This window comes from Rana temporaria, chromosome 10 (assembly GCF_905171775.1).
Source record: "Rana temporaria chromosome 10, aRanTem1.1, whole genome shotgun sequence".
NCBI lineage: Eukaryota > Metazoa > Chordata > Amphibia > Anura > Ranidae > Rana > Rana temporaria.
Window position 1 is genome coordinate 14,951,341 of NC_053498.1, and position 27,746 is coordinate 14,979,086.

Here is a 27,746-nt window from a genome sequence, read left to right on the forward strand (position 1 = left end):
CTCATTGCAGAGTCGTTATCAGTTTCAGGATGTGGCCAAGAATAGATGGAAGTCTCGGGATATGGCTGGTGACAATTCTGTTCCTCATTTCAAAAGGTCTGTGAGAAAAATGTCAGAGCTTTATGGAATATAGATTTTAAAAGCATTTATTTAATCATTTCTATTCTATTATATTGTACTGAAAACAAAAAGGGTGCAATCAGCGCAAAAATGAAATAAAATAGACCTCCCCCTTCACGAATGCAAGCTGAACACTGACAGGACAATCACAAAATCCAAAAGATGCAAAAATGTATAAGAAATAGTGCAGCGCAATATAAATACAATTAAACTAAAGTACAAAACACAGTTGTTATACCGATAACAAATTAATCATGAATGGTGCATAAATAATGCAAAAATCAGTCCAAAAAGTGAAAAATTCCAAAGGAATAGCGTGACAACCACTCCAAATTTTCACCGGTGACTTGAACGGCTTAGGTTTATTAAACAGGCATTAACAGGCTACTCACATTAGCCCGAAAGGCAAAACGGCAGAAAGGAAATACACACAACATGTGTCTTCCCAGAGATGGCAGCAAGCGACTTCAGGCTCCTTCCCCCGTACGCGTTACGTTGTAGCAACTTCCTTTATTTCTAAATGTAACTAGATTGGTACTCACTTTTCCGATGAGTTGACCAGTCAGTACTTTCTCCTGCTCCCAATCCTAAATTGTAATGATTTCAATAAGCTTCTTCCTTATATAGGGCTGTGTTTTGCACTTTAGTTTAATTGTATTTATATTGCGCTGCACTATTTCTTATACATATTATATTTTACTACCTATAAATATTTGATCAGTTTAAGTTTTTTTTTTTTTTTATATAGTGCTCAGTGCTTGTGCTGTGTAATTTGGCACCTGTATCACCAGAAATACCTGGCTGATCCTGCCACTTTCTGCCCCCCCCCCTCTGTAAATTGACCACGGTTTATCATGGCTGCTAAACCCTGACACCATTGTCAGTTTACGTGCCTCTGTCATCCGCAGCTCAACTCTGTCCTCTCCCTGCCTGTCAGCTATGCCCTCCTGCTGCTCTCATAATACAAAAACTTTGCAACAATCCCCTCTGCTATGTTAAATAATGTCCCCAGGTATTTAATAATAAAAAAAAGTGATTGGCGTTCACGTGACTGGCCGCCTCTCTCCTCCTCTGCTCTCCTCCTCCTGGCTGACATCAGTGGGGGTTTCTCAGCCCCGGTCTCTTTGCTGTCAGCTTGAGACAGGAGAGAGGCAGCCGGTCATGTGAGTGCCGATTGGTGCTCTGAAATGAGGTACACAGCAGCATTTAAAAAAAAACACATACACTGGGGACATTATTTAACATAGCACAGGGGGTTGTTGCAAGGTTATTGCGTGGCTTTACAACCACTTTAAATCTGTGCTCAGGTTTTTTTTTAAATCAAACATGAAAAGCTGGCTGCACTATATTAGATAACAAATAAGGAATCCTCTGCCACAGTCCCGAACCTCCAGTCGAGCAGTAGAAGAGCCTTTAAGCCGGAACCGGCAGACTGCAGGGCTTTTAATATAGTGGATCCCTCCTTAGGCCTCCCACCCGAGATGCCAGCACTTTGCCGGTCTCCTCCAGGGCAGGTCCTCCCCGGATTCCTTTATTAAGACAGTTTCCTCCCTTATGGACAGACAGCTTGGGATCCCCTTTTAGGATTGCAGGCCCCAGCCAGCATAGCTGGGCCTACTCAACAGCAAAACAACTCCGGGGCAAACGCGGCTTCCCCGTTCTTCACTGTGGCGGCAGCATCGATCGTGTCATCCCTTTTATAGGGGGACACAATCGATGACGTCACACCTACAGCCACACCCCCCTACAGTTGTAAACACACTTCAGGGAGCACATAACCCCATCAGCGCCCCCGAGTGGTTAACTCCCAAACTGCAATTGTCATTTTCACAATAAACAATGCATTCTAAATGCATTTTTTTACTGTGAAAATGACAATGGTCACAAAAATGTGTCAAAATTGTCCGAAGTGTCCGCCATAATGTCGCAGTCACGAAAAAAAATCGCTGATCGCCGCCATTAGTAGTAAAAAATAAATAATTAATAAAAATGCAATAAAACTATCCCCTATTTTGTAAAGGCTATAAATTTTGCGCAAACCAACCGATAAACGGGTAATAGGTAGAAGAATACGTATCGGCCTAACCTGAGGATTTTTTTATATATATATTTTTGGGGGATATTTATTTTAGCAAAAAGTAAAAAATATTGTATTTTTTTCATAATTGTCGCTCTGTTTTTGTTTATAGCGCAAAAAATAAAAAACGCAGAGGTGATCAAATACCACCAAAAGAAAGCTCTATTTGTGGGAAAGAAAAGGACGCTAATTTTGTTTGGGAGCCACGTCGCACGACCGCGCAATTGTCAGTTAAAGTGACACAGTGCCGAATCGCAAAAAGGGGCAAGGTCCTTTAGCTGCATTTTGGTCCGGGTCTTAAAGCGGAGTTCCGGCCACAATTTCACTTTTTAAATATAAATACCCCTGTAATACACAAGCTTAATGTATTCTAGTAAAGTTAGTCTGTAAACTAAGGTCCGTTTTGTTAGGTTGTTACAGCATTTAGACACTTTATAAAATAGAAATTGACTGGGGCCATCTTAAGTGTGGGCATCATGAAGCCAGACTGTATGACTTCCTGGATTTCAGCCTTGCAGATCTCGCACATGCTCAGTGCTGCACAAGCAGTGTATTAGGTTTCAGATCAGGTTTCAGCACCCCCATCATCCGAGTCGTGGAAAGTCATTTAGAACAGCTTACTGAGGAGGAACAGGAAGTGAGAAATTCAGACAAAGAAAAAAAACATTTAGAAGGGAAATTGAAGGATAAAGTAAGTGAACCAACAATGCACTAGCTTAAAGGAACCTATTTAAAAAATAAAAAAACAAACCTTTGCAACCCCTTTAACTGTTTGAATATTCCTGAGATATTTTATTCCAGGAATATTTGAGCAGACTATCCCTTTCATAAAGAATTACGGGCCAGATTCACAGAACAAATACGCCAGAGTATCTACTGATACTCCGGCGTATTTTCAAATTTGCCGCGTCGTATCTTTATTTGTGATTCACAAACAAGATACGACGGCTTTTGGCTAAGATCCGACAGACTTACGGCTTCGTACGCCTTCGGATCTTAGGCTGCAATACTTCGGCCGCCGCTGGGTGGAGTTCGCGTCGTTTTCCTGCGTCAGGTATGCTAATGAGCATTTACGACGATCCACGACGGTTTTCGCGTTCGTTACGTCGTCGCTAGTAATTTTTTTCCGTCGCAAAGTTAAGGCTCGTTTTACCTGCCTTAACTTTACACGAGCCATGTTAAAGTATGACCGTCGTTCCCGCTTCGAATTTCAATTTTTTTTTTTGCGTAAGACGTCCGGGAATACGAAAGTACGTTACGCACGTCGCCGTTCAAAAAAATTACGTCATTTCGCACAAAGCACGGCGGGAATTTCCTAACGGAGCATGCGCAGTACGTCCGGCGCGGGAGTGTGCCTAATTTAAATGGTACACGCCCCATTTGAATTGGGCGGGCTTGCGCCAGACGTGTTTACGATACACCGCCGCAAGTTTACAGGTAATTGCTTTGTGAATCAGGCACTTACGCTGAAAACTTGCGGCGGTGTAACGTAAACGGGATACGTTACGCCGCTGCTAGTGTACGTGAATCTGGCCCATCAATTTCTATAAAGTTTCTAAATGTTCTTTCATTGCAGAGACTGTGATAGCCACTAAGTACTCCATTCAAGTTAACCAAGACGTGCAAATCCCACAGACGATGTGTGCCATTGTGCCTTGTAAATTCATGGCGGACGGTAGAGAGAAATTCCTTAATTCAACGGGTCATTGGAAGCAAGGGATAGGTATCATAGTGGCTTCTACTAACATCTCAGCAGGAACAAAGCAAAACTTTCATGCAATCGGAGACCCTAACAATGGTGACTGCACCCTGAAAATCACCAACATCAAGAAGGAAGATGAGGGGACTTACTTCTTCAGATTTGTGGAGAGCAAAGACAGTATAATTAAATATAACTATATAGATACACAAGTAACGATACAGGTAACAGGTAAGTGCAACTAGGGAAACTAAATGCAATAACAAAAATATAGGGGTAGATTCAGGTACCTTTGCGCAGTTTTTACGGAGGCGCAGGGCAACGTTTTTGCCCTGCGCCCCCGCAAATTTTCTGCGCTGCCCGCGATTCACAGAGCAGTAGCTCCGTAAATTGCGTGGGCGCTCCGGCAAAATGCCCGGCGTAAGCACGCGCAATTTAAATGATCCCGTAGGGGGCGGGAATCATTTAAATTAGGCGCGTTCCCGCGCCGATCGTAGAGCGCATGCTCCGTCGGGAAACTTTCCCGACGTGCATTGCGGCAAATGACGTCGCAAGGACGTCATTTGCTTCAAAGTGAACGTGAATGGCGTCCAGCGCCATTCACGATTCACTTAGGCAAACTACGTAAAGTTCAAATTTCGCAACGCGGGAACGACGGGTATACGTAACATTGGCTGCCCCTGCTAATAGCAGGGGCAGCCTTACGCGAAAACCGCCGTACGCAAACAACGTAAACTGTGTACGCAGGGCTCGCGTAACGTTGTGAATCGGCGTTAGTATGCAATTTGCATACTATACGCTGAGCACAACGGGAACGCCACCTAGCGGCCATCGCAAGAATGCAGCCTAAGATATGCGGGCATAAGAGCCTTATGCCACGCATATCTTAGGCTGCAGTCGGCGTAACGAGGTTCCTGAATCAGGAGCATTCGTTACGCCGGCGCAAGTAAGCAATTGCGCTGCGTAACTATGGTTACGCAGGCGCAATTGCTCTCTGAATCCGGGCCAGTATATCTTGCAGCTTACCAGTCGTTAGATGTATTGCCTATACAGTGGAAATTGGATTAGGAGCATAATCTGTTCCAGGAGAATGCTCGTAATCCAAATCACTCGCATATCAAAGCGAGTTTCCCCATAGAAGTCAATGGAAATGAAAATAATTTGTTCCGCATTGACTTCTATGGCATGCAATACCGCATGTGGCCAGAGGTGGGGGGCGCCGAAGAGCCTCGGAAATACTTGGAAAGGCTCGGGGACAGCTCAGAAAGGGAGTATTTTTGGGTTTTTCTGAGTATTTACGAATAGCTCCGATCGGCCCTGCTCGGCTCCGGCGCCGCCGCACCTCTGGCCAAATGCGGTATTGCACACCACTGTGGCTTGAATCCTGCTCATTTTGCAAGACAACACTCGCAAACTGAGTCAGGATTTAAAAACAAAAATCTCCTATTGCGAAATGCTCGTTAACCGTGTTACTCGCAATCCGAGGTTTCACTTGTATTGTTTTTTTCAGGATACGAAACTTTGCATTAAGTGCAGAAAATACCTGTTGATCTTGCCTAAAACCCCCTTGTCACTTCCTGTGAACTGAAAGAAAACAATAGAGAACAAGGGAAGGAGCCAGGACCACTAGCGGGGTTGTTTTTTTGTGTTTCTTTAGAATCACTTTAAGTACTGTAAGTGCATGAGGTCTGCGCTAGGTGCACAGCGGGATCCCATCCTGCCACTGAGAGTGAGGTGGCAAAGTTGCGCTAGACTGGTGGAGAAGGCATAGGCTCGGTAGTGTCCCGCCTAAATGCAATATATACTGAGGAAGGTGTGTTGTGACTTGGGACAGAACACTGCACATGGTGTAAGGATCACCTCTAAGCCGGGGTTCTGCCCCAATGATGACTTTCACATGAATGCAGCCTTGCCTGATCCCTGGTATTAACCACTAGGGGTCGGCACTATAGCCAAATGACGGCCACAGCATGGACCACAATTGCCGGGAGGCCGTCAATAGACGTTCTCCCCTTCGCACGCTCCTCGCGCGACCCTGAAAGGCGCACGTAGCGTGCGCTGTGACCCCTTTGAGTCACTGAGACTCGGGTGATCACAGATCCGAGTAAGGGGCCGATCCCGGCCCCTTACCACGTGATCAGCTGTCAGCCAATGGTGATTTTCTTTAGATTATATTTACTCCAACCTCATGTTGTGTCTCTGGAGCAGAAAGTTAAGGGAAGTCTCCATAATAGGACTTTCTTTCTTGCTAGTGCAGGGTGAGACTGAGAGCACCATGGTCACATCAATGATCACAACAGTCAGACTTCTTAGGCCTCGTACACACGATAGGTTAACCAGAGGACAACGGTCTGAAGGACCGTTTTCATCGGTTAAAACCGATCGTGTGTGGGCCCCATAGGTTAAAAAAAAGCCAACTTGCTTTAAAATTAACCTATGGATTCCTAACCGATAGGTCAAAACCGATCGTTAGAAGGCACGACCATCGGTTAAAAAACCCACGCATGCTCAGAATCAAGTCGACGCATGCTTGGAAGCATTGAACTTCGTTTTTTTCAGCATGCCGTCGTGTTTTACGTCACCGTGTTCTGACACGATCGGTTATTTAACCTATGGTGTGTACGCGTGACGGACCATCAGTCAGCTTCATCAGTTAACCTAAGACAACGGTCCTTCAGACCGTTGTCCTCTGGTTAACCTATCACGTGTACAGGGCTTTACAGTCATTATTGTGAATGGCTCATGTTTCCACCAAATATGTGGTGCCAATAATTTGTATATTGGTCAGGATTCACCAAACCCCAATAATGACCACTCTCAGTCTGCTGCCACTTCGGTTTCTGGTCCGGAGAGGTGGAATATGTCTGTGTAGCGTGAGGCTGAGAGTGGCAATGGCCACCAAATGAAACCGTAGGGTCAGTCTACTTTCCGAGGACACAGACAGCAAAAAAAGCGTGATAGATGATCAAACCCTTCCTCAAAAAAATGCTTTGCCTTTACAGTAAAATCTTGCTTTGAGAGTAACTTGGTTTAAGAGCGTTTTGCAAGACAAGCTATTTTTTTTTAACTTTGACTTGATATACAAGTGATTTCTTGATATACAAGCAGTGTCATGTCACAACTGAGTATAAAAGAGAAGAGAGGCGCCTCTAAGTGTAGCAAATCTGATTACAATTAATGAAGGTACAACATTTAGCAACATATTGCTACACTGAGAGGTGCCTCCCTTCTCTTTTATACTCTGTGGCTCCTGATGGATTTTGCTTCTAATCTCCTATATGAAGGCTTCCATTTGTGGATGGACATTTTATGGTTACACAACCTGGTCACATTACTATAATCTTTTTACCGTATTTTCCGGCGTATAAGACGACCCGGCGTATAAGACGACCCCCTAATTTTCCAGGAAAAATTTTGATTTTGGGATATACTCACTGTATAAGACTACCCCCTTCTTACTGTCTTTCTGGAAGCTGAGGGGGAGCCAGAACCGCTGACAGAAACAGGCTTTTTCAAATCTCACTGTGCCATTACATTACATTCCTTACTGTGCCATTACATTACATGCCCAGACTGTGCCATTACATTCCTCACTGTGCCATTACATTACATGCCCAGACTGTGCCATTACATTACTCACTGTGCCATTACATTACTCACTGTGCCATTACATTACATGCCCAGACTGTGCCATTACATTACATGCCCAGACTGTGCCACTGTGCCATTACATGCCCCCACATTGCCACTGTGCCATTACATGCCCCCACATTGCCATTGTGCCATTACATGCCCCCACATTGCCATCACTTGCCCCTCACATTGCCATTGTGCCATTACATGCCCCCACATTGCCATCACTTGCCCCCACTGTGCCTGAACTTGTTGCCCCCCCCCAGTGCAATAACACTCACTTTTTTTCCCCAGCGCTGACAGTCTCCCATGCTGCGATCGCGATCGTGAATGATTTTAAAAGCCGCGCCTTCACTGCAGAGTGTTCTGTGATAGGAGGAACAAAAATCTTCCCAGCAGCGCCTCTGTTATGTTTTCCGCCTATCACGGACGTCTTCTCATCTCGTCCGAGGATGAGAAGGCATCTGTGATAGGAGGAACAAAGAACAGAGGCGCTGCTGGGAAGATTTTTGTTCCTCCTATCACAGAACACTCTGCAGTGAAGGCGCGGCTTTGAAATCATTCACGATCGCGATCGCAGCATGGGAGACTGTCAGCGCTGGGGAAAAAAAGTGAGTACTGAGACCGTACCCGGCGTATAAGACGACCCCCGACTTTGGATGCATGTTTTTGCATCCAGAAAGTCGTCTTATACGCCGGAAAATACGGTATATGGACTATAGCCTGAAGGACTTATGAATACATGGTTGTGGAACGAATCATTTGAATTTCTATTATTTCTTATGGGGACCTTTGCTTTGATTTAAAAGTGCTTTGGATTACAAGCATGTTTCTGGAACAAATTATGCTCGCAATCCAAGGTTTTGCTGTACTTATATTTTCTTAATGTTGTATCTGAATGTTTTAACATTTTTCTGCTCACTTTTCTCCTTCAGACATTCGAGAAGTAGATGGCTTTTCTATTCAGGTGGATCAGATTGTCACTGTCCAGAAGGGTCTTTGTGTCACCATTCCTTGTACATTTACTGCTGATCGCATGAAATCCTTTACCGGCTCTAGAGGTCACTGGAAGACGATATGCCAAGAATTTGTAGCCTCTACTGACAAGTCAATTGTTGGCACAAAGCCAAATTTTCAGTTCATGGGAAATCCAAATAATGGAGATTGCACACTGAAGATAACTGACGCCAAAGAGCAAGATTCTGGAAAGTATCACTTCAGATTTGAAGATGGGCAAGATGACAACCGGAAGCACAGCTATGTATTCAAAATGATAACAATACAGGTCACGGGTAAGTTTACTGCCCATAAATGCCAACAGTTCCCTTTAAAGGTCTACTCATTAAAGTTTTTTTATTTATTTTGGTATTTCTGCAATGGTATTGTATTGCCGGGAATGTTTTTTTATTGCCAGCAATTTAGATGTAATTTTTTAAATAAAATATCAGTTTTGCTGCAGCATGTTCTATACATGATAGAGAATCACCACTTCACAGGCAGACTAAGGGGACTCCCCAGGCACTATAATAAAAAAAAATAATAATAATCATTTTTATTGTTTCACTTTAAGCATCATTAGGATCACTGCTCCTGTATAATTTATCTTTTAAAAAAAGTTTGCATTGATTCATTTGTGAAGTTCGAGTGTTCTGGCGCAATTGAAACTGCAGAGTGTTCGTCGCAACTCTATTGAACACACGGATAAAAGAAATACATCTGTTTTGACTTAATATTAAATCTTTACAATGTCTTCAAAATGTTTATTATATTTTGCCCTTAAAACTAATTTTTTATATTTTTTGGGGTGATACTTCTTGTAGATTTGATTGAAAAACCTGTAATCTCAGACCCTGGAATACTGATTGAAGGTAAAAAGGTGACACTAACTTGTACTGCACCGAGAGGCTGCCCCAACGCACTAATTACATGGCAGAACCAGACTAATTCAACAAATCTGACATTTGTACCGACTAGGAGTCACCATCAAACTTCATTGACTTGTCAGATGACCTTCCCATCATTGAAGAGTTATACCCAAAATGAAATAACATTATATGTTCAGTGTGAGTATAAAATATCAATTTGTGGTTGGGAAATATATATATATAAAAGAAAAAACACCCCAGCAGCTACAATGTATAAAGCCAAGCCTTTTTCTTGTTTGAGCTATAGTAGAAATGCGCTAAAATCCCAGTCAAGTTATTTTTTTCCTATGGCTCCAATAAAGGCATCAGGCAAAAGAACTAAGGCCTCGTACACACAACCGTTTTCCTCGATAGAATCAATGAAGAAACTTGGTGGCAGAGCTTTTTTGCCGAGGAAAACGGTCGTGTGTATGTTTTTCATCGAGAAAACTGTCGTGGAACTCGATGAGAAAAAAAGAGAACAAGTTCTCTTTTCCTCGTCGGGAGTAGTGTTGAGCAGAATATGCCATATTCGATTTCGCGATATATCTCGAATATATATTCGAATATTCGAGATATATTCGCTAAATTCGAATATTCGTGATATTTTATCGAAAGTAAATGATTGCGATTTTTCGCTATTGCGAATGCGAAAATAATTGCGATTTTTTGATAACTGCGGTAGGAGCACTCTGATTGGCTCAGAATATTCGTGATATTTTATCGAAATATCGCAACATGCGAATGCGATATTTATTGCGCAATTTCGAGAAATGCTGGAGGAGCGCTCTGATTGGCTCAGAATATTCGTGATATTTTATCGAAATATCGCAACATGCGAATGCGATATTTATTGCGCAATTTCGAGAAATGCTGTAGGAGCACTCTGATTGGCTCAGAATATTCGTGATATTTTACAATACAAAATAATTGCGAATATTCGGCAAATGCGGAAGGAGCACTCTGATTGGCTCAGAATATTCTTGATATTTTACAATACAAAATAATTGCGAATATTCGGCAAATGCAGAAGGAGCACTCTGATTGGCTCAGAATATTCTTGATATTTTACAATACAAAATAATTGCGAATATTCGGCAAATGCAGAAGGAGCACTCTGATTGGCTCAGAATATTCTTGATATTTTACAATACAAAATAATTGCGAATATTCGGCAAATGCAGAAGGAGCACTCTGATTGGCTCAGAATATTCTTGATATTTTACAATACAAAATAATTGCGAATATTCGGCAAATGCGGAAGGAGCACTCTGATTGGCTCAGAATATTCTTGATATTTTACAATAGAAAATAAAAAGTGTTTTGCATTGGTGGTGATTCTTTACTCTATCCATCTGTCACAGCCGTTTGTCAATCAAACACCTTAAAGATTGAACACGTTCATGCTGCATGCTTTGGACTTTTTTTCACTTCACATATCAAAGACATTTTTATGAAAGATTATTTTTCTATTATTGGGACTATATTTCTTTATATATTTGTTTCACTGTGTATTTCACAAGTTATTTGCGCTTGCTTATTTTATAATTTGCCCACATGTCTTGTCACTAGACATATTTTTTATTCTTGTAGAGCGACTCCATTTTCTGTCTTGTATTAATTTATGTTGTATAACATTTTTGAGTTGCTGCTGTATTCTCCCCTTTTTTAAGGTATGCGCAATTTTTTCCTTCTTACAAAAAATAATAATATCAAACATACAAATATTCATAACATACACATACACAAAGCCCCCCCCTTTTGCATCAGAGACAATCAGAGTTCTCCTACCACAGTTATCGAAAATTCGCAATCATTTTCGCATTCGCAATAGCGAAAAATCGCAATTTTTTTTTTTTCAATTTGGCAACATAATAGGATCGCCTCAGCTTAGCTACTCGGCCCAGGGTCTCTAATCATACCAGCAATGCTTTTAGACGTCGATAGGATGTGATCTGTTTTAAAAATCAAATTGAAAAAATGCGAATATTCGGAATTGCGAATATTCACCGCGAAATTCGAAATATAGCGCGATTTCTCGAATATGCTATATTCGAGTCGAATATTCGCAATGCGAATATTCGTGAGCAACACTAGTCGGGAGTCTCAATTTCCTCGTTGTGTTCCTCGTCGGGCTGGTTTTCGACGAGAAACGCGTTCGCGTGTATGCTTAGAAACCCGCACATGCTCAGAAGGGTGGCGCCAGTGGAATCAAACTTCCCCTTTATAGTGCCGTCGTACGTGTTGTACGTCACCGCGTTTGAGAACGACGAGATTTCGTCTTGACAGTGTGTACGCAAAGAAAGCTTGACAAGTTTCTCGACAAGCCTAACAAGGAACTCGTCGAGGAAAACAATGTTTCTTTTACGACATGTTCCTCGGTCGTGTGTACGAGGCCTAAGAACCCTTTCACACTGGGTCGCTTTGCAAGCGCTATAACGCTAAAAATAGCGCCTGCAAAGTGACCTGAAACAGCCGCTGCTAGCAGGATGGTAAAAAAAAAGTCCTGCTAGCAGCATCTTTGCAGCGGTGAAGGAGCAGTGTGTTTTTAACCCTTTCTCGGCCACTAGCGGGGGGTAAAAAAATAGGCCGAAAAAGTGCTGCAAAATTGACGTTAAAGTGTTGCTGAAAATAGGGGTACTTTACCGCTGACGCCGTCCCAGTGTGAAAGGGGCCTAAGAGCCCACAAATCGTTAAATATTTATGTAAATTTATACAAGAAGAAGACATAAAATGCCACCTTGAAGTTCTATGTTAATTCAATCATATTCAAATTCATTGATTTACACTTGAAACAAAATGTAAAAAAAAATGATAATGATTAGTAATAAATATTAAATACTTTTTATCATAATTGATTTGATTGTTGATAAAACTTAAAGAAAACAGGTTGCATTATGACCTCTTAATGTGGTCTGTTTTCTTCAAGATTTAATAATATTTAAATCTCTTACAATATTGTAAATTATATAAGTATATATATATATATATATATATATATATATATATATATATATATATATATATATATATATATATATATATAATTTTTTAATATGGTGTCATAATTTTTTTTCTGGTTTCATAGACATGAAAAAGGGGAAGATCTTTTAGCCATTGGAATGCTTTGGTTGTTATATGTCTTCTTGTATGAATGTACATCAGTATTAAAAAAGATTTTTTGGCTTTCTTTAGCAAAACTCTGGGTCCCCTAGCTGAGGGGTAACCTGTCTGTGCCAAGAGAATCCTCACCAAAGCCATTGCACTCTGTTAACAACTTCAGCCTCGGACCATTTTGCTGGTCAATGACCGGGCCACTGTTTGCGATTCGGCACTGTGTCCCTTTAACTGACAATTGCGCGGTCATGCGACGTGGCTCCCAAACAAAATTGATGTCCTTTTTTTCCCACAAATAGAGCTTTCTTTTGGTGGTATTTGATCACTTCTGCGGTTTTTATTTTTTGCGCTATAAACAAAAATAGAGCGACAATTTTGAAAAAAAAAAGAATATTTTTTACTTTTTGCTGTAATATCCCCCAAAAATAAATAAAAAAACTATTTTTTTCCTCAGTTTAGGCCGATAAGATGGGGCAACGCCATAATTTGGCTTGTAAGTGCAGTATAACTACTTAACATATACATTTTATACAGGCAGCTGAGCCCCCTTGCTGGCCCATACTTCTGGTATGTTAGATCAGTGATTAAAGTGATTATATAACTATTATAAACCCCAAAGCCAAAGGTACTATGCCCTATGTCCATGTTGCCTATTTCCACTCTCTTCAGGGTCTATGCTGGCTGAAACATCTTCCAATACACTTTCATGTGTGTGTCAAATGTCCAATGCCCTTTGGTTCCTTCCACCAGCACCAATAATCACATTTTTGTCCTACAGTGCTATGGGGTCAGAGAAAATAAATTTAGCATGTACCTGGAGTACCAGGTATCCAACGCTGCTAAAAGATTTTCAGCTATGTGGGAGTGGTACGTATTAATCCTTTTCTTTGAAAGTATGCTTTTGGTTTTGGGTTTTAAAATAGTGACACATTCACTTTAAATTGTGCTATGGTAGCCAGATAATAATTAAGTTACGCATCACTGATCATTCAATTGAATTGTGGTGTGTTTTGTTTTATTGTATATTGGTTTTTCTTTTATTTTTGTTTATATTTCAGATCCACCTGCCATCGTTATTACCACTGAGATGCCAGGTATTGTACATTTCATATATTTTATCGCTTTCATGCATGTTGTAATAAAGAACAATTGTCTCCAAAATTTCGAAGGCTATACCATTTATAGGTGGAATCTGAAACGTGAGCCTGAAGACACATCATTTTCCTCGACGAGTTCCTTGTTAGGCTTGTGGAGGAACTCGACAAGCTTGCTTTGCGTACACACTGTCAAGACCGAATCTCCTCGTTCTCAAACGCGGTGACGTACAACACATACAACGGCAGGGGAAGTTCGATTCCACTGGCACAACTCTTGGGGCTGCTTTTGCTAATCTCATGTTACTGCGTGTTAAGTAAAAGTTTGGTGAGAGACGATTTGCACTTTTCTCTCTGTTACAGCGTGACAAATGTGCTATTTCCATTTCAAACGCTACTTTTACCGAAGGTGCGCTCCCGTCTCATACCTCATTCTGAGCATGTGCGGGTTTCTTAGCATATACACGCATTTCTCGTCGAAAACCAGCTCGGCGAGGAACACGACGTGGAAATTGAGACTCCCGTCGAGGAAAAAGAGAACTTGTTCTCTTTTTTCTTCGTCGAGTTCCTCGACAGTTTCCTTGATGAAAAACGTACACACGACCGGTTTCCTCGGCAAAAAAGCTCTCCGACCAAGTTTCTTGATGGATTCTATCGAGGAAAACGGTCGTGTGTAAGAGGCCTGAGATGTGTTCTATGGACTAAAGAGGATGAAAAAAATCTAGTGCAAACTTAAAGTGATTGTAAAGTCTTGTTTTTTTTTTAAGTTAACAAAAATATTATACGTACCTGCTCTGTGCAGTGGATTTGCACAGGGCAGCCCAAATTCTCCTCTTCTCGGGTCCCTCTTAGGTGATCCTGGCCCCTCCCTCCTGTCGAGTGACCCTACAGCAAGCAGCTTGCTATGGGGGTACTCAAGCTGAGCCACAGCTCCCGAGCCATTCAGGCAAGGAGTTTTGACCCGGCCCCGCCCCCTTTCTATCCTGATTGGCTGACTGACTTTTGTTGACAGCAGCAGGAGCCAATAATGCCCACTGCAGTCTCAGCCATTTAGGAGAGGAGTCCCGGGCAGCCAAGACACTCCTACAACATCTCTAGATCGAGAGGGGCTCAGGTAATTATAGGGGGCTGAGGGGGGCAGCTGCACACAGAAGGCTTTTTTATCATAATGCATGATGAGTTACAAAAAAATTAAGTTATAGTGCCAAAAAACACACAGGATTCACATTTTTTATGTCACAATGTACAGTATAATATTTCCTATCATCTGTGCCCAGTCTTGCCACACAGAGTTAATCCAGCTCTGTGTGTCCATTCATATATGGAGCCGTGGTTTGGCCCCACCCTCTCTCTCCTGATTGACTAACATACTTTGATTGACAGCAGCAGGAGCCAATGGTGCCACTGCTGTGTCTCAGCCAATCAGGAGGGAGAGTCCCAGATGGCTGAGGGGATTCGGGGGCTGAGGGGATTCGCTACACACATATATGTATATATATATGTATTAAGAAAAAAAACTTCTGTCTTTACAACCACTTTAACTACAGTTCCTGACTGACTGCCTATGAAGCCAGCATGTTAAGTTCTCGGTTCTTTTTCTTGTTTCCCAGTTTCTCCTTATCTGTCTACAGAGCTCAGTAGCACAAGCTGTCATATACACACATGTGAATGCGTCAGAGAAGGGATCCATGGGGTCAACATTTTATTTTCTTGTCAGGAAAATTCATTTAAAAAGACTTGTCAGTTTGCCCATTCAGAGTCAAGTAACGCTGCCCTTGGAAAAGTCCCCAACCCACTGTTACTACTCTCTCCAGTGATTCCCCTCACATCTTCATCTGGCTTAGCTGGCACAAAATACCCAGTACTTCCATGTATGGGGAGCTTGTGAACTGTTCCCATGATCTCAGGTCTAGCATCCAATCAGTAGCCCTGAGCACTGTCACATGATAAAGTCAGAGATGTCACCGTTTCCTTGGTGTGTAGCTCAGTTATGGCTGCGATGGATAAAAGAGTGTTGGGGGACTACTGGAGAGGTAAGTATCAGAAGAATGGAGGAGGGTGGGGGGGTTACAGACATGACCTCTTTAATAATAGTTGTTTATCCATTTCACAGAGCTACAAAACCCCACCAACACCAATCATACCACCAATCAAGAAGTGACAGTTCAAGAAGGAAGCTCATTGGCTCTGAGATGTTCAGTGGACAGTAACCCAGGAGCTCAGGTGACCTGGATGAAGGGAGAGAAGAACGTGCTCAGCAAAGGCAATGGGAGCGAGCTTATGCTCTATTTGACTGATATAACAGCCAGCGAGGCAGATAAATATCACTGCTTGGCTCACAATAATCTTGGGGCCATTAATCAAACCACCAATATCCTTGTGCAATGTAAGTAAATGTGGTGTTTTCTGTTTTTGTTGAATTTGGAGTCTGGCAAAGAACACCTTCCTCCCACAAACACAAACAAAGGAAACTGTATCAAATGCCCCAAACACTCACTTAAATCTATAATCACCTGACACGCCCAGGTCCTGAATCTTCTTTTTTCTTTTTCTTTTTACTGAATAGTGGGAATTGTCCCCCACTGCATGCCCTGTTTTTCTTTCTGTAAAAAATGTTAAATAATTAGGAGACCTTTTGGCACAGGAGCAAGTCCAGGATAGTTGAAAGGAGCTTCCATAATCCAGATAAGCCTTTTAAATCTTACTGAACCATACAAATCCACCGACAAAATCCTAAAGTGTATGTAAAACCTAAATTTTTTTTCAATTTGTTTTAGATTGAGTAGGGAATGGTTAGAACCGAGGATACAGTGAGTTGTTCCCAAGGACAGTTATAAACAAATCCCAACCCCAGGTTAAGGTACTAGAGAACATACATAATGTAAATAGATTGTGGACAGGAGTGGATTAATTCCTCACTTCTATTAGAAACGTCTCAAGTGACCCGCATTTCTATTTTCCAGATTCCGAACCTTCAAACTCCAATATGATTGCTTGGTTAATGGCCACAATTGTCATCATCCTTCTTTTGATTGGCCTGGGAATATTTGTTTTTGTAAGATACAGAAGGAAAAGACAGTCTGGTAAAATATCCAATATTTATTGTACATAATGCATTTTCCTGTAAATATGAACCTTTTTTTTTAATCTTTATTTAAGGTATGCAGGTTAAACAAAACAGCATTATATCACACATGTCAATCAACAACATTGAATGAAAGGCAACAACAGAAACCCAAAAACAATTGTGAACATTAGTGACATGACAGTCAAGATTCCATTACAATGTCATAATTCAATAGACTGTGGTCTAGAAACTCCACAACTGTTATGTCCTGTAAGTTAATCTGGACCACCGTGGGAACCACCAAACTGAAATGAGGGTTAATTATTGGACATATGTATACCAATGGGTAATGACATATAGGAAGGAAGAACGACCACCTGAGAGGCAAAACGTCCTTATCCCTAACTGGCAGGTACTGAGCCCTTGAACTCCAGGGGACTAAAACAAAACATTGTATATAAAGTGTGACTCTTAGTCCTGGATTCGCAGGAACGGCACCAGTGGAACCCCTCAAACCAATGGAATTTTCACAGGAACGGCACCAGTGGGACCCCACAAACTAATGGAATTTTCTCTTTATTAGAAAAGAAAAGTGGACGACACTGAAGGTGTCAATGGGGGAAAAAAAGATAAGAATGAAAAGAGAAAGAACAGTAGAAGGGAAGTAAGTGGGGGGGGGGACAGAAGGTTCTGGCAAGGTCGACGACCTTCAGATGCCCACAAAACCGGAAAACTTTTGTTTGAAAGATTCACAGAAAAGGGTTAAATTCTTATTTTCTCTATTGGTAACCCAAACAAAAGTTTTTTTTTACTTATTCTTCACCCTCCTGCAGGCGGTGTTCTCCTCTTCTCTTTAACGCTCCAAATTGTGAGCAGGTTCTCTGTGTTTTCAAATACAATGAAGGATCGTTGGCCATGCTATATACATAATGATGTTGAAGTGCCTGTGACTGATGGAGCACCAAAAAGAAGCAGCTTCAGTGAACCAGTCATGGTTCTTGGACAGGGGCGGACTGACCATTGAGGCTCTCGGGCACTGCCCGAGGGCCCCATGCCACTAGGGGGCCCCATCAGCGTTGCCAGGCTCAGTAAAACCAGGGACAGTATGTAAAAATCTGTGTTTTTTTTACATCTGTCCCTGATATGTCCAAAACCAACATGCTTTTGATGTGAAAATCCAGAGATTTTAGCTGCCCCGCCTCTGTACTGCCTCCTGGCTTGGTGGCCATCTGTAAGCCCAGGGGCCACATAATCTTCTATTGTCAGTCCGCCCCTGTTCTTGGAGGACAACTGTGGGAGCGAAGGATAAAGATGACAAAAAACATGAATTCAACCTTTGCAATGCAAGGGAGCATCGCTTTTACATTTTACCCAAATTCAACTTAAAAGAAGGATACTTAAAAATATTAAGACGTGTTGATGCATTGCTTTTTTACATTAATAATAATTCCTTAGATGATCCTTCAAAGCAGTCGTTCCCACCCTCACTCATCAAGTACCCATAAAGATCATGTTTTGGGAGTTTCTCTAAAATCTGTCATAAATGCCAAGTTATTCATTTAGATTTAGTATACGAGGTGTGTCTATTAAATAACGAGACTGGTTAAATAACTCACCTTTATTTATACAGTATGTATTACAAATGTAATGCTTGTCCCTTTTAATATAGTCAATATATTCCCCATTTGCACTGGTCAAAGGCATGGAGAAAATCTATTTCTGTCCGCTGTTTTAACACATTTCTTCTTTACAGCATCAACTGACTCAAAACGTGTCCCTTTAAGCACTGATTAAACTTTTTTACAAGCACTATTTTACAAAAACATTTCATGAATTAATGTTATCTTTTGTGATTTACACTTTAATTTGGGACTATCACTTTGCACCAACCACTTTATTTATTTAAGTTTGCATTTGGATTACTATTTTTATGATTTTTATGATATATGAATTATTTGATTATTTTCACTTTTAGTGGAATTCTCATGTGTTCATTTTGGTTTGCGCTCTGTTAGTGAGAAGCGCGATTCATCTTTTAATACTGTGTCGCTTCCTATAGGTTGCCTTCACACAGCTCTAAGGCAAATGCAGGAAACAGCGACAGGACGGGTGTCAGTGCTCGTCTGAATGAACCCTTACTTTTAGAATATTTATTTAACGCCTTTAGTATGCTTATGAGGAGTTAATCTTGAAAGCAATGATGTGTGTTGTGATTAATGTTTGTTTTATTATGCAGATCATGTAAATTTAGAACCCAAACGGGCAATGAAAAAGATGGAAACCACATGTAAGGTGTGAATCGGCTTTTACAAATTGTGTATGATTGGACTGTGTGCAATTACAGGACATTTTAAAGACAAGTTGCTTTTTTTTTTGTCTAGAAGGAGGAATAGTTACAATGTCTGTCAGATTAAAAATGTTGTAACTACATTTCCCTTCACTTTCTATCCCTGTGACATCAGTACAAGAAATGCATAGAGCGGTTATCACCAGGACGGGAAGGAATGGATAGCATAATAATTTTATCAGAAGTTTTAAACCTTTCCCATTTTTACTAAAAATACATTTTCTGATTTTCTTTCTCCGGATTGGAGAGGTTATCAGAAAAATGTGAAATGGGTAAGAGCACCACAGATATAAGTCAGTTAAATTTTTATTGTACATAAATCAGTGGTTCTCAACCTGGGGGTCGGGACCCCCTTGGGGTAAAATTATGATTTGCCAGGGGTCACCAAATCCCGGGCTGTTCCTGAAGCCTGCACTGTTCTTCCAGGAAGGGAGATGATACAAGGGGAGAAACAAAGAAAAAGGGAGAGAAAGGAAAAAAAGATAGAGCAAGAAATACAGTTAGAGAGAGGGATGGGGGAACAAAAACAAGGAATTAGGATAGAGATAGATGAAAGGGAGAGAAAGGAGAACCAAGAGAAAGAGTGGTACACCCTAAAATGTACTGTAAGGGGTTTTAATATTGTACGAGTGGAAGGGACTCAGGGAGCGTTAATGTCTGTGGGTTAGAGGCGCAAATTACTTGTCTTGCCTTTGGTGCTTTCAACCCACGCTATGAAAATAATTTTACTGTTGGGGGTCCCCACAACTTGGGAAATTTTATCAAGGGGTCACGGCACTAGAAGGTTGAGAACCACTGACATAAATGAAGGTTAGACGAGAAACCAACATATTTCAGGCTCAATACTTTCCTTTCATCATGGCTTCTGGAGGCAACAGCTGTATAACTTGAGCAAGCTTGTGAGTGATTACTGATTTGGCTTCTGCTTAGATATAAATAGCAATAGCCAAATAGGTTGGGCACAATAAATTTAGACATCACACTGCCCTAGTCACCTATGGTGATGCCCTTTTGTACCCCACCCTGTTTCAAATTTTTAAGATTTAATACTTTGTAAAATGTAAGCTGTATTTTTTATCACTGCTCCATTCATTTGCAAATTGCCTTGTTGCCATTTTAATATACTTTTTGTAAGCTCAAATTTAGATCCCGCCTTCTTGCCCCACCACCACCACCTATATATCTATAATCTATATATAGATATATTGGGCCGGATTCAGAAAGAGATACGAAGGCGTATCTCCTGATACGCCGTCATATCTCTGAGTTCCGACGGTCGTATCTATGCGCCTGATTCATAGAATCAGTTACGCATAGATCTCCCTAAGATCCGACAGGTGTAAGTGACTTACACCGTCGGATCTTAGGCTGCAATTCTAGGCCGGCCGCTAGGTGGCGATTCCATTGCGGTCGGCGTAGAATATGCAAATGAGTCGTTACGCCGATTCACAAACGTACGCTTCCCCGTCGCAGTAAATTTACGCCATTTCCGTAAGAGATACGGCGTAAAGATAAAGCTGCCCCCTAGGTGGCGTAGGCAATGTTAAGTATGGCCATCGTTCCCGCGTCGAAATTTGAAAATTTAAGGTTGTTTGCGTAAGTCGTCCGTGAATGGCGCTGGACGCCATTTATGTTAACGTCGAAACCAATGACGTCCTTGCGACGTCATTTAGCGCAATGCACGTCGGGAAATTTTAGGGACGGCGCATGCGCACTACGATCGACGCGGGAACGCGCCTAATTTAAATGATCCACGCCCCCTACCCGGATCATTTGAATTAGGCGGGCTTGCGCCGGAGGATTTACGATACGCCGCCGCAACTTTTACAGGCAAGTGCTTTGTGAATCAAGCACTTGCCCGTAAAACTTGCGGCGGCGTAACGTAAATGAGATACGTTACACCGCTGCAGAGATGTGGCGATCTACGTGAATCTGGCCCATAGTATATATCTTGTTTTACTGCTGTTCTTGTTCTGGTCATATGATATTCAAGGTCCACTTCCTCTCCATCACCCTGCTCGGGCCCCATTACCCCACTGGGTCCTGATGATGTATTCTGTAATGACATGACACTAAAGCCTCGTACACACGATAGGTTAACCAGAGGACAACGGTCTGAAGGACCGTTGTCATAGGTTAACCGATGAAGCTGACTGATGGTCTGTCACGCCTACACACAATAGGTTAAATAACCGATCGTGTCAGAATGCGGTGACGTAAAACACAACGACGTGCTGAAAAAAACGAAGTTCAATGCTTCCAAGCATGTGTCGACTTGATTCTGAGCATGCGTGGATTTTTAACCGATGGTCGTGCCTACTAACGATCGGTTTTGAATAATAAAAATTATGTTAAGCGCTAAAGTAATGGTGAAAAAACATATGAGCTAGATAGCCAACACACTGTGCACTTGAAAAGTGATAAAATGGGCTGAAGGCCCTAACAGTGGAGATGAATCTCCCCACAAATGTGACAAAGGAAATAATACACACTGTACAATAAGAGAGTCTATAGGTGGATAATCAAATGGAGCAGATGGAGTGGATGAATCTTCTAAATATGATGAGTGTATCCAATAATTGATCTCATATTGCCCTTACCTTCAGATGATAGTATATGCGCATAAGGGCAAGTGGTTCCTTCTCCTGCTGTTTCAGCGCCGCCGCTCCTTGGTAAATCCTAATGGCGTCCTGGGATGATGAAAAAATCCTAGGGTCCGTGTGTCTCGTAGATAGGAGCCAAAAGCGTGAGGTGGGAGAAATAATGCCACAATAGTGAAGATCGTAGGTGAAGGGGGTACTGGTATTTTAAGAAAAAATTGACTCTTACAATAAAAGATTTAAAAACAGGCAGATCGCGCTCAGAACAGGACGCGGCGAAATGACAAGCCGGCTTACTTCTGCTGGCCTCCAGGTGATTGCGTGTATCACGTGGTCGCACTTCCTACGGCGTTACGTCACGGTCTCGTGACTTCTTCAGGGATCGGTTTTGACCTATCGCTTAGGAATCCATAGGTTAATTTTAAAGCAAGTTGGCTTTTTTTTAACCTATGGTTAAATATCCTATGGGGCTCACACACGATCGGTTTTGACTGATGAAAACGGTCCTTCAGACCGATGTCCTCTGGTTAACCTATCGTGTGTACGAGGCCTAATACTCAGCAGAATTCCCCTATGAACCCAAGGTGACCTGACAATGAGCCTTCAGGGGGGCAGAGTCCTGAGCTCCTGGGCTCAAAAGAAGAGGTATGCACGATGCTGGACATCAGCCAACCATGAAGACAACCAACAGTCGATTACTGTAGTTGGGGGAAATGTCTAGGAAAGCTGCATATTTGTTCTTTTACCACTTCATGGCTATTATTTATTTGTTTACAAACTTTTTATTGAAAAGTCACCATCATACATAAAGAAGCATCAAAGATGCCCATAAAGAAAGTTGATACATAGAACATGTACAATACGGTAATGAGGTAATTGAGGTAAGGTAAGAAATTAGACATATATCAATATTTAAATTATAGTTCAAAAGAACATTTAATGACCATACAACAGTTGAAAATGGACAGTAAAATTCTAAACTTTATCAAACTGCTAAAAAAGATTTCTGTGAAATAAGATTCCAATGACATAAGGTTTGTAGAAGTCTTACCAGCGATCCCATTGTTTATAGAAAAAGGGCGTTGTGTGATGTAGAAAAAATAAGAAAAAGTGAAGTGAAGAAAGGAAATCCTGATAGTCTGAGTCACATCCCAAATATGTTATAGAAATTAAAAGGAATGCCCCAGGGACAAAGACTACAAATATGTCAGGGTATACCGAAAAAAAAGTATTATATAAAAGTATGAACAATTTTTATTGAAAGTTACAAAAATAGCAATAAGTGAAAGTTACATACAGAAACACTTTAAACACAGCAATTTAACTGAGTGGTAACAATACAGCTGCCAATAATATTGGAACTGCACTATTTTTTACAGATTTGTGTCACCTGAGCATGGTCCTTGGAGTAGGTGGTGACAATACAGTGACCACCATCCAATGGCTTTGCTTTCTTCGGTGCTAACAAATCATGTCTGTTCCTGTTTTCAGTGCTTCTTTTAAACATTTATGGATATAACCCCTTTCTAATAAACGTCGCTTTATTTGCTTCTCGTTCGAAGTCTGTAGGATTTGAACAGTTTTGTTTGATACGCAAATATTGTCCATATGGGATGGATTCAACAAGTGGTCTAGGGTGAAAGCTTGATGAGTGCAGGATTGTGTTACCCATAGTAGGTTTTCTGAACAGTTTGCAAGAAAGCATGTTATTATGATCCTTAAATATTTCAACATCCAGAAAGATGACATTGGATGCATCAGAAACCATAGTAAACTTTAAATTGAATTTGTTTCTGTTCAGGACTGTCAAGCATTTATCCAACAGTTGCTGAGATCCATCCCATACGACCAAGATGTCATCTACAGTAGGCGCCGCCAATTTTGTGTCGACGTCGGATGCGTCAACGTCTGACGTCATCGCGTACAGAGCGGTGACGCCAGACGCCGCATCATCCAAGGGATCACAATAGGAGGAGACACCTCTGACGCACATGAGGCACAGGTGATGCGGTGGGACCAGAATCTATGGTTCCCCGAGATCACCTGTAGCCTATTTTTTTTGGCACCAAACACCCCAAGCTTTGATTGGTTCCTTTTGAACCATCTGACCCTTATATACCTGGTTGTGCAAGCAAACATTGCTGCATGCCCAGGAGACATCCAGGATCATGTTCATCAAACTGAACAACTTTAGGTATTGGAACAGATTCCTTAAACTTTGATTATATATTTTTTATATATATATACTATGCTAAACAAATTGTCTCTTGGCTGTCATTTATGTGATGACCAATTGAGCATTTTTTCTATTCTACTAAATATATACATATTGTCCCCCTTTTTTGTTTCATATTAGAGATCAGTGTTTCTGTCACTCAGTGATCCCTGTGAGCATTGGTGCGCTGCTCGGTCTCGGCAATTTGATCTGCGTTTTCCTGGTTTAACACGGGCTGTGTCCCAAAATACCAAGATTATCTACCTACTGTAGTTATACCTACACTTCACCACATGGGTGTAGAGTTGCAATCCAGCAGGACCCAGAGATATGATGCTCCATCTACCATGACAAGCATTTGTTAGACAAACAACTTAGAGCTGTAAGTAAATGGAGACTTCTTATTACGCTCTATGAGATATATGCCGATTAGATGCTATGCCAAACCAATAAATTGCAAATATTTTTCTTTTTATATTCTGTAAAATATTGCAATGTTGTTGGAATGTTTTCTTCTTTAATAGAAACATAACAGCATGGCCATAATAAACCCCTGAAGAAGGAAGTTTATATGCTTACTGCTAATTCTTAAAAAACACTTTCCTCCCCCAGAAACATGTTGGGAATCCTGGTTTACACACCACATGAACGTGACGCATTGTCTGAGCATTTAAGGCGCCGTACACACGATCAGTCCAAACTGATGAAAACGGAACTGAAGGACCATTGTCATTGGTTAACCGATGAAGCTGACTGATGGTTTGATGTGCCTACACACCATCAGTTAAAAAAACGATCGTGTCAGAACGCGGTGACGTAAAACACAACAACGTGCTGAAAAAAAACTAAGTTCAATGCTTCCAAGCGTGCGTCGACTTCATTCTGAGCATGCATGGGTTTTGAACCGATGCTTTTACGTACTAACCATCGGTTTTGACCTATCAGTTATCAGTCCATCAGTTCAATTTTAAAGCAAGTTCTAAATTTTTGGACTGAAGTATAACTGACTGATGGGGCCCACACACGGTCGGTTTGGACTGATGAAACTGAACTTAAGTCCGTTTTCATCAGTTTGGACTGATCGTGTGTACAGGGCCTAAGTGTGTTCCAATATTATTGGCACCTGTATTGTTAACGCTCAGTTAAATTGCTGTTTTTTAAGTGTTTAGCCTCGTACACACGCTCAGTTTTCTCGGCAAGAACCAGCAAGAAAACTGCTGGCAGAGCTTTCTTGCCGAGTAAACCGAGCGTGTGTACGAGGCTTTCAGGTTTCTCGTCGGGAAATCTAACCAGAATCTTGACGAGAAAAATAGAGATCCTGCTCTCTATTTTCTCGTCGGGATTCTTGTCGGCCTGTTTCCCGACGAGAAACTCGAGAGTGTGTATACTTACCTGTCGCCATGGAAACCCGTGCATGCTCAAATTGAATTTGACGCATGCGTGGTAGCTTCCTAGGCATAGGTAGGGTGTAAAAAGATGGTGGCGACGGCATCGAATGTGACGAGCGCATGCTTGTCGTAGTCGATGACGTAACCACGTTCGCTCCATTCAACAGAACGGCGGTTGCCAAGAATCTCGTCAGGAAAAAAACGTAGATTCTGGGCCGTGTGTACGAGGCTTTTCTATATGTAACTGTCACTTTTTGCTATTTTTGTAACTTTCAATAAAAATTGTTCATACTTTTATATAATACATTTTTTCGGTATATCCTGACATACTTGTAGTCTTTGTCTGCACTATCCCTGGGGCATTCCTTTCAAGTTGTGTGATGTAGCATATGATATACACATTCCATAATTAGAATCAAATCTAATCTATTTTTTATGAGTATATATGGGACCGCTGTAGATTTCCATTGGAAGTTGATAGCCTATTGAGTAGCTACACAGGCTGTACGCATCAACCTTTCCAAAGTGCGAGAGGTCTCATGTATGGGAGCAAAAAGTAAACAGTAAGGCCGCGTACACACGGTCATTCCAAACCGATGAGAATGGTCCGACGGGCCATTTCCATCGGTTCACCGCTGAAGTGGCCTGATGGTCTGATGTGCGTACACACCATCGTTCCAAAAACCGATCGGGTCAGAACGCGGTGACGTCAAACACACGACGTGCTGAATAAAATGAAGTTCAATGCTTCCAAGCATGTGTCGATTTGATTCTGAGCATGCGCGGGTTTTGAACCAATGCTTTCTGTACTAACCATTGGTTTGGACCGATCGGGCAGCGGTCCATCGGTTCGATTTTAAAGCATGTTTTAAAATTTTGGACCGAAGGAAAACAGACCGATGGGATACACACGGTCAGATTTGACCGCAGAAACTGGACTTAAGGCCGCTTTTATCGGTTTGGACCGACCGTGTGTACAAGGCCTAAGTCATAGTCAGTTTCCATGAGCTACCAACTAGCTTCGTAAAGATTCGTAATTTCGTAAGACTCAAGTTTTCCTATTCGGACCCGTTCGTATTTTGGTAACAGTTTTATTTTTGTTTATACTGAATGATTCGTAATTCTGTCTGATTTTTTTTTGTTGATTCGAAATTCGTAATTTTGTTAGATAATAATTTTCATTTAATGGATTCGTAATTTTGTACTCTTGTAAATACATAGCAACACGTGGCTAATCCATATTAAGATATACTTTTTCTTAAGCCCTGTACACACGGTCGGACTTTTTGCCAACAAACGTCAAAATTAGCGCTGTCTATCGGACAAACTTTTTCGGTTTCAAAAGTCCGGCCAACTCCCTTCAGACAAAAATCCACGGAAAAGTTTGTTTGAAGTCCGATCGTGTGTACTAGGCTTTACACTGTACAATGTGACTCAGCACAAAAGAGATAAACTGATTGGCTAAGATATTAAGTAATCACTCACTAACTACACTGCCCAGTGCCCATTCAAAAGAACGATACAAGTACACAAATTTACGAACAGACAAAGAAACGGATTTACAAAACACACCAATGAAAATACGAACATACGAATGAAAATACGAACAGACAAAGGATTTAAAATACGGAATGCAAACCGTTCGTTATAGATGTCATTTTCGTTCTTTTGCTTTTTCGGTGTTTCGTATTTTAGTAAGATTGTCCAATCGTACGTTCGTATTTCCGCTTGTTTGTTATTTTGCTTATTCGTAATTCCGTAATTTTCGTATTTTGGTTCTTTTAGCTTTTCGGATGTTCGAATTGATCCTAATGTACGAAAACTAACAAATTTGTACGAAAATCCATTCGTTACGAACAGGAACGCACATGTCTACCGAATATGTGCATACATTTATCTGGGATTGGACAACCTCTGGAAGCAATTAGGGGAGACAACAGGATAGATTATGTAAAGCTTGGTTGGGGTCAAATACCATCTAGTGAAAAGTTTCATGGCTGTTCCTCTAATCGTAAGAGACTTGATACACTTTCTAAATTTATCAATGGAAGTGTTCCAGTTCTCAGGGGTAAGCTGCAAATCACCTTCCACTTCCAACTTTTACATATAAGGCAATTAAGGATTAGGTTCATCATTAGTTAGAAAGTTATAAAGTACAATAATGGCCTTTATTTAAAAAATGCTAAACATCACATTGCCTATGCTAAATATTTATGTATTTGGTTAATACATTTTTTTCTTCTTTAAAGGTTGATGAGGGACTAGACAACGTTTATACGAATATGTCAATGTGATCATGAAGAATACTTAGAAACACCCCTCTCAAAAAAAATGCCTACACAGCATACATATACTGTATCATAGCCATATTGTGTGATAACATTATATTACAGTGATAAACTTCTGACGTATTCATGTTTTAACAGCAATTTGTATTTATATACACGTCTTATATATGGCTCATTCTTATACCCTGTATATGTTT

At 41.2% G+C, this 27,746-nt stretch overlaps 1 protein-coding gene across 1 annotated transcript; it reads left to right on the plus strand.

Annotated features, from left to right (window-relative positions):
• LOC120916006 (sialic acid-binding Ig-like lectin 13) lies at nt 1-27,746 on the plus strand. Its single transcript, XM_040326853.1, has 9 exons — nt 1-96; nt 3,774-4,127; nt 8,465-8,821; nt 9,350-9,592; nt 13,609-13,644; nt 15,758-16,030; nt 16,608-16,727; nt 18,948-19,003; nt 27,511-27,746. The coding sequence occupies exons 1-9, from the start codon at nt 30-32 to the stop codon at nt 27,553-27,555; spliced, it is 1,551 nt and encodes a 516-aa protein (XP_040182787.1). The 5' UTR covers nt 1-29; the 3' UTR covers nt 27,556-27,746.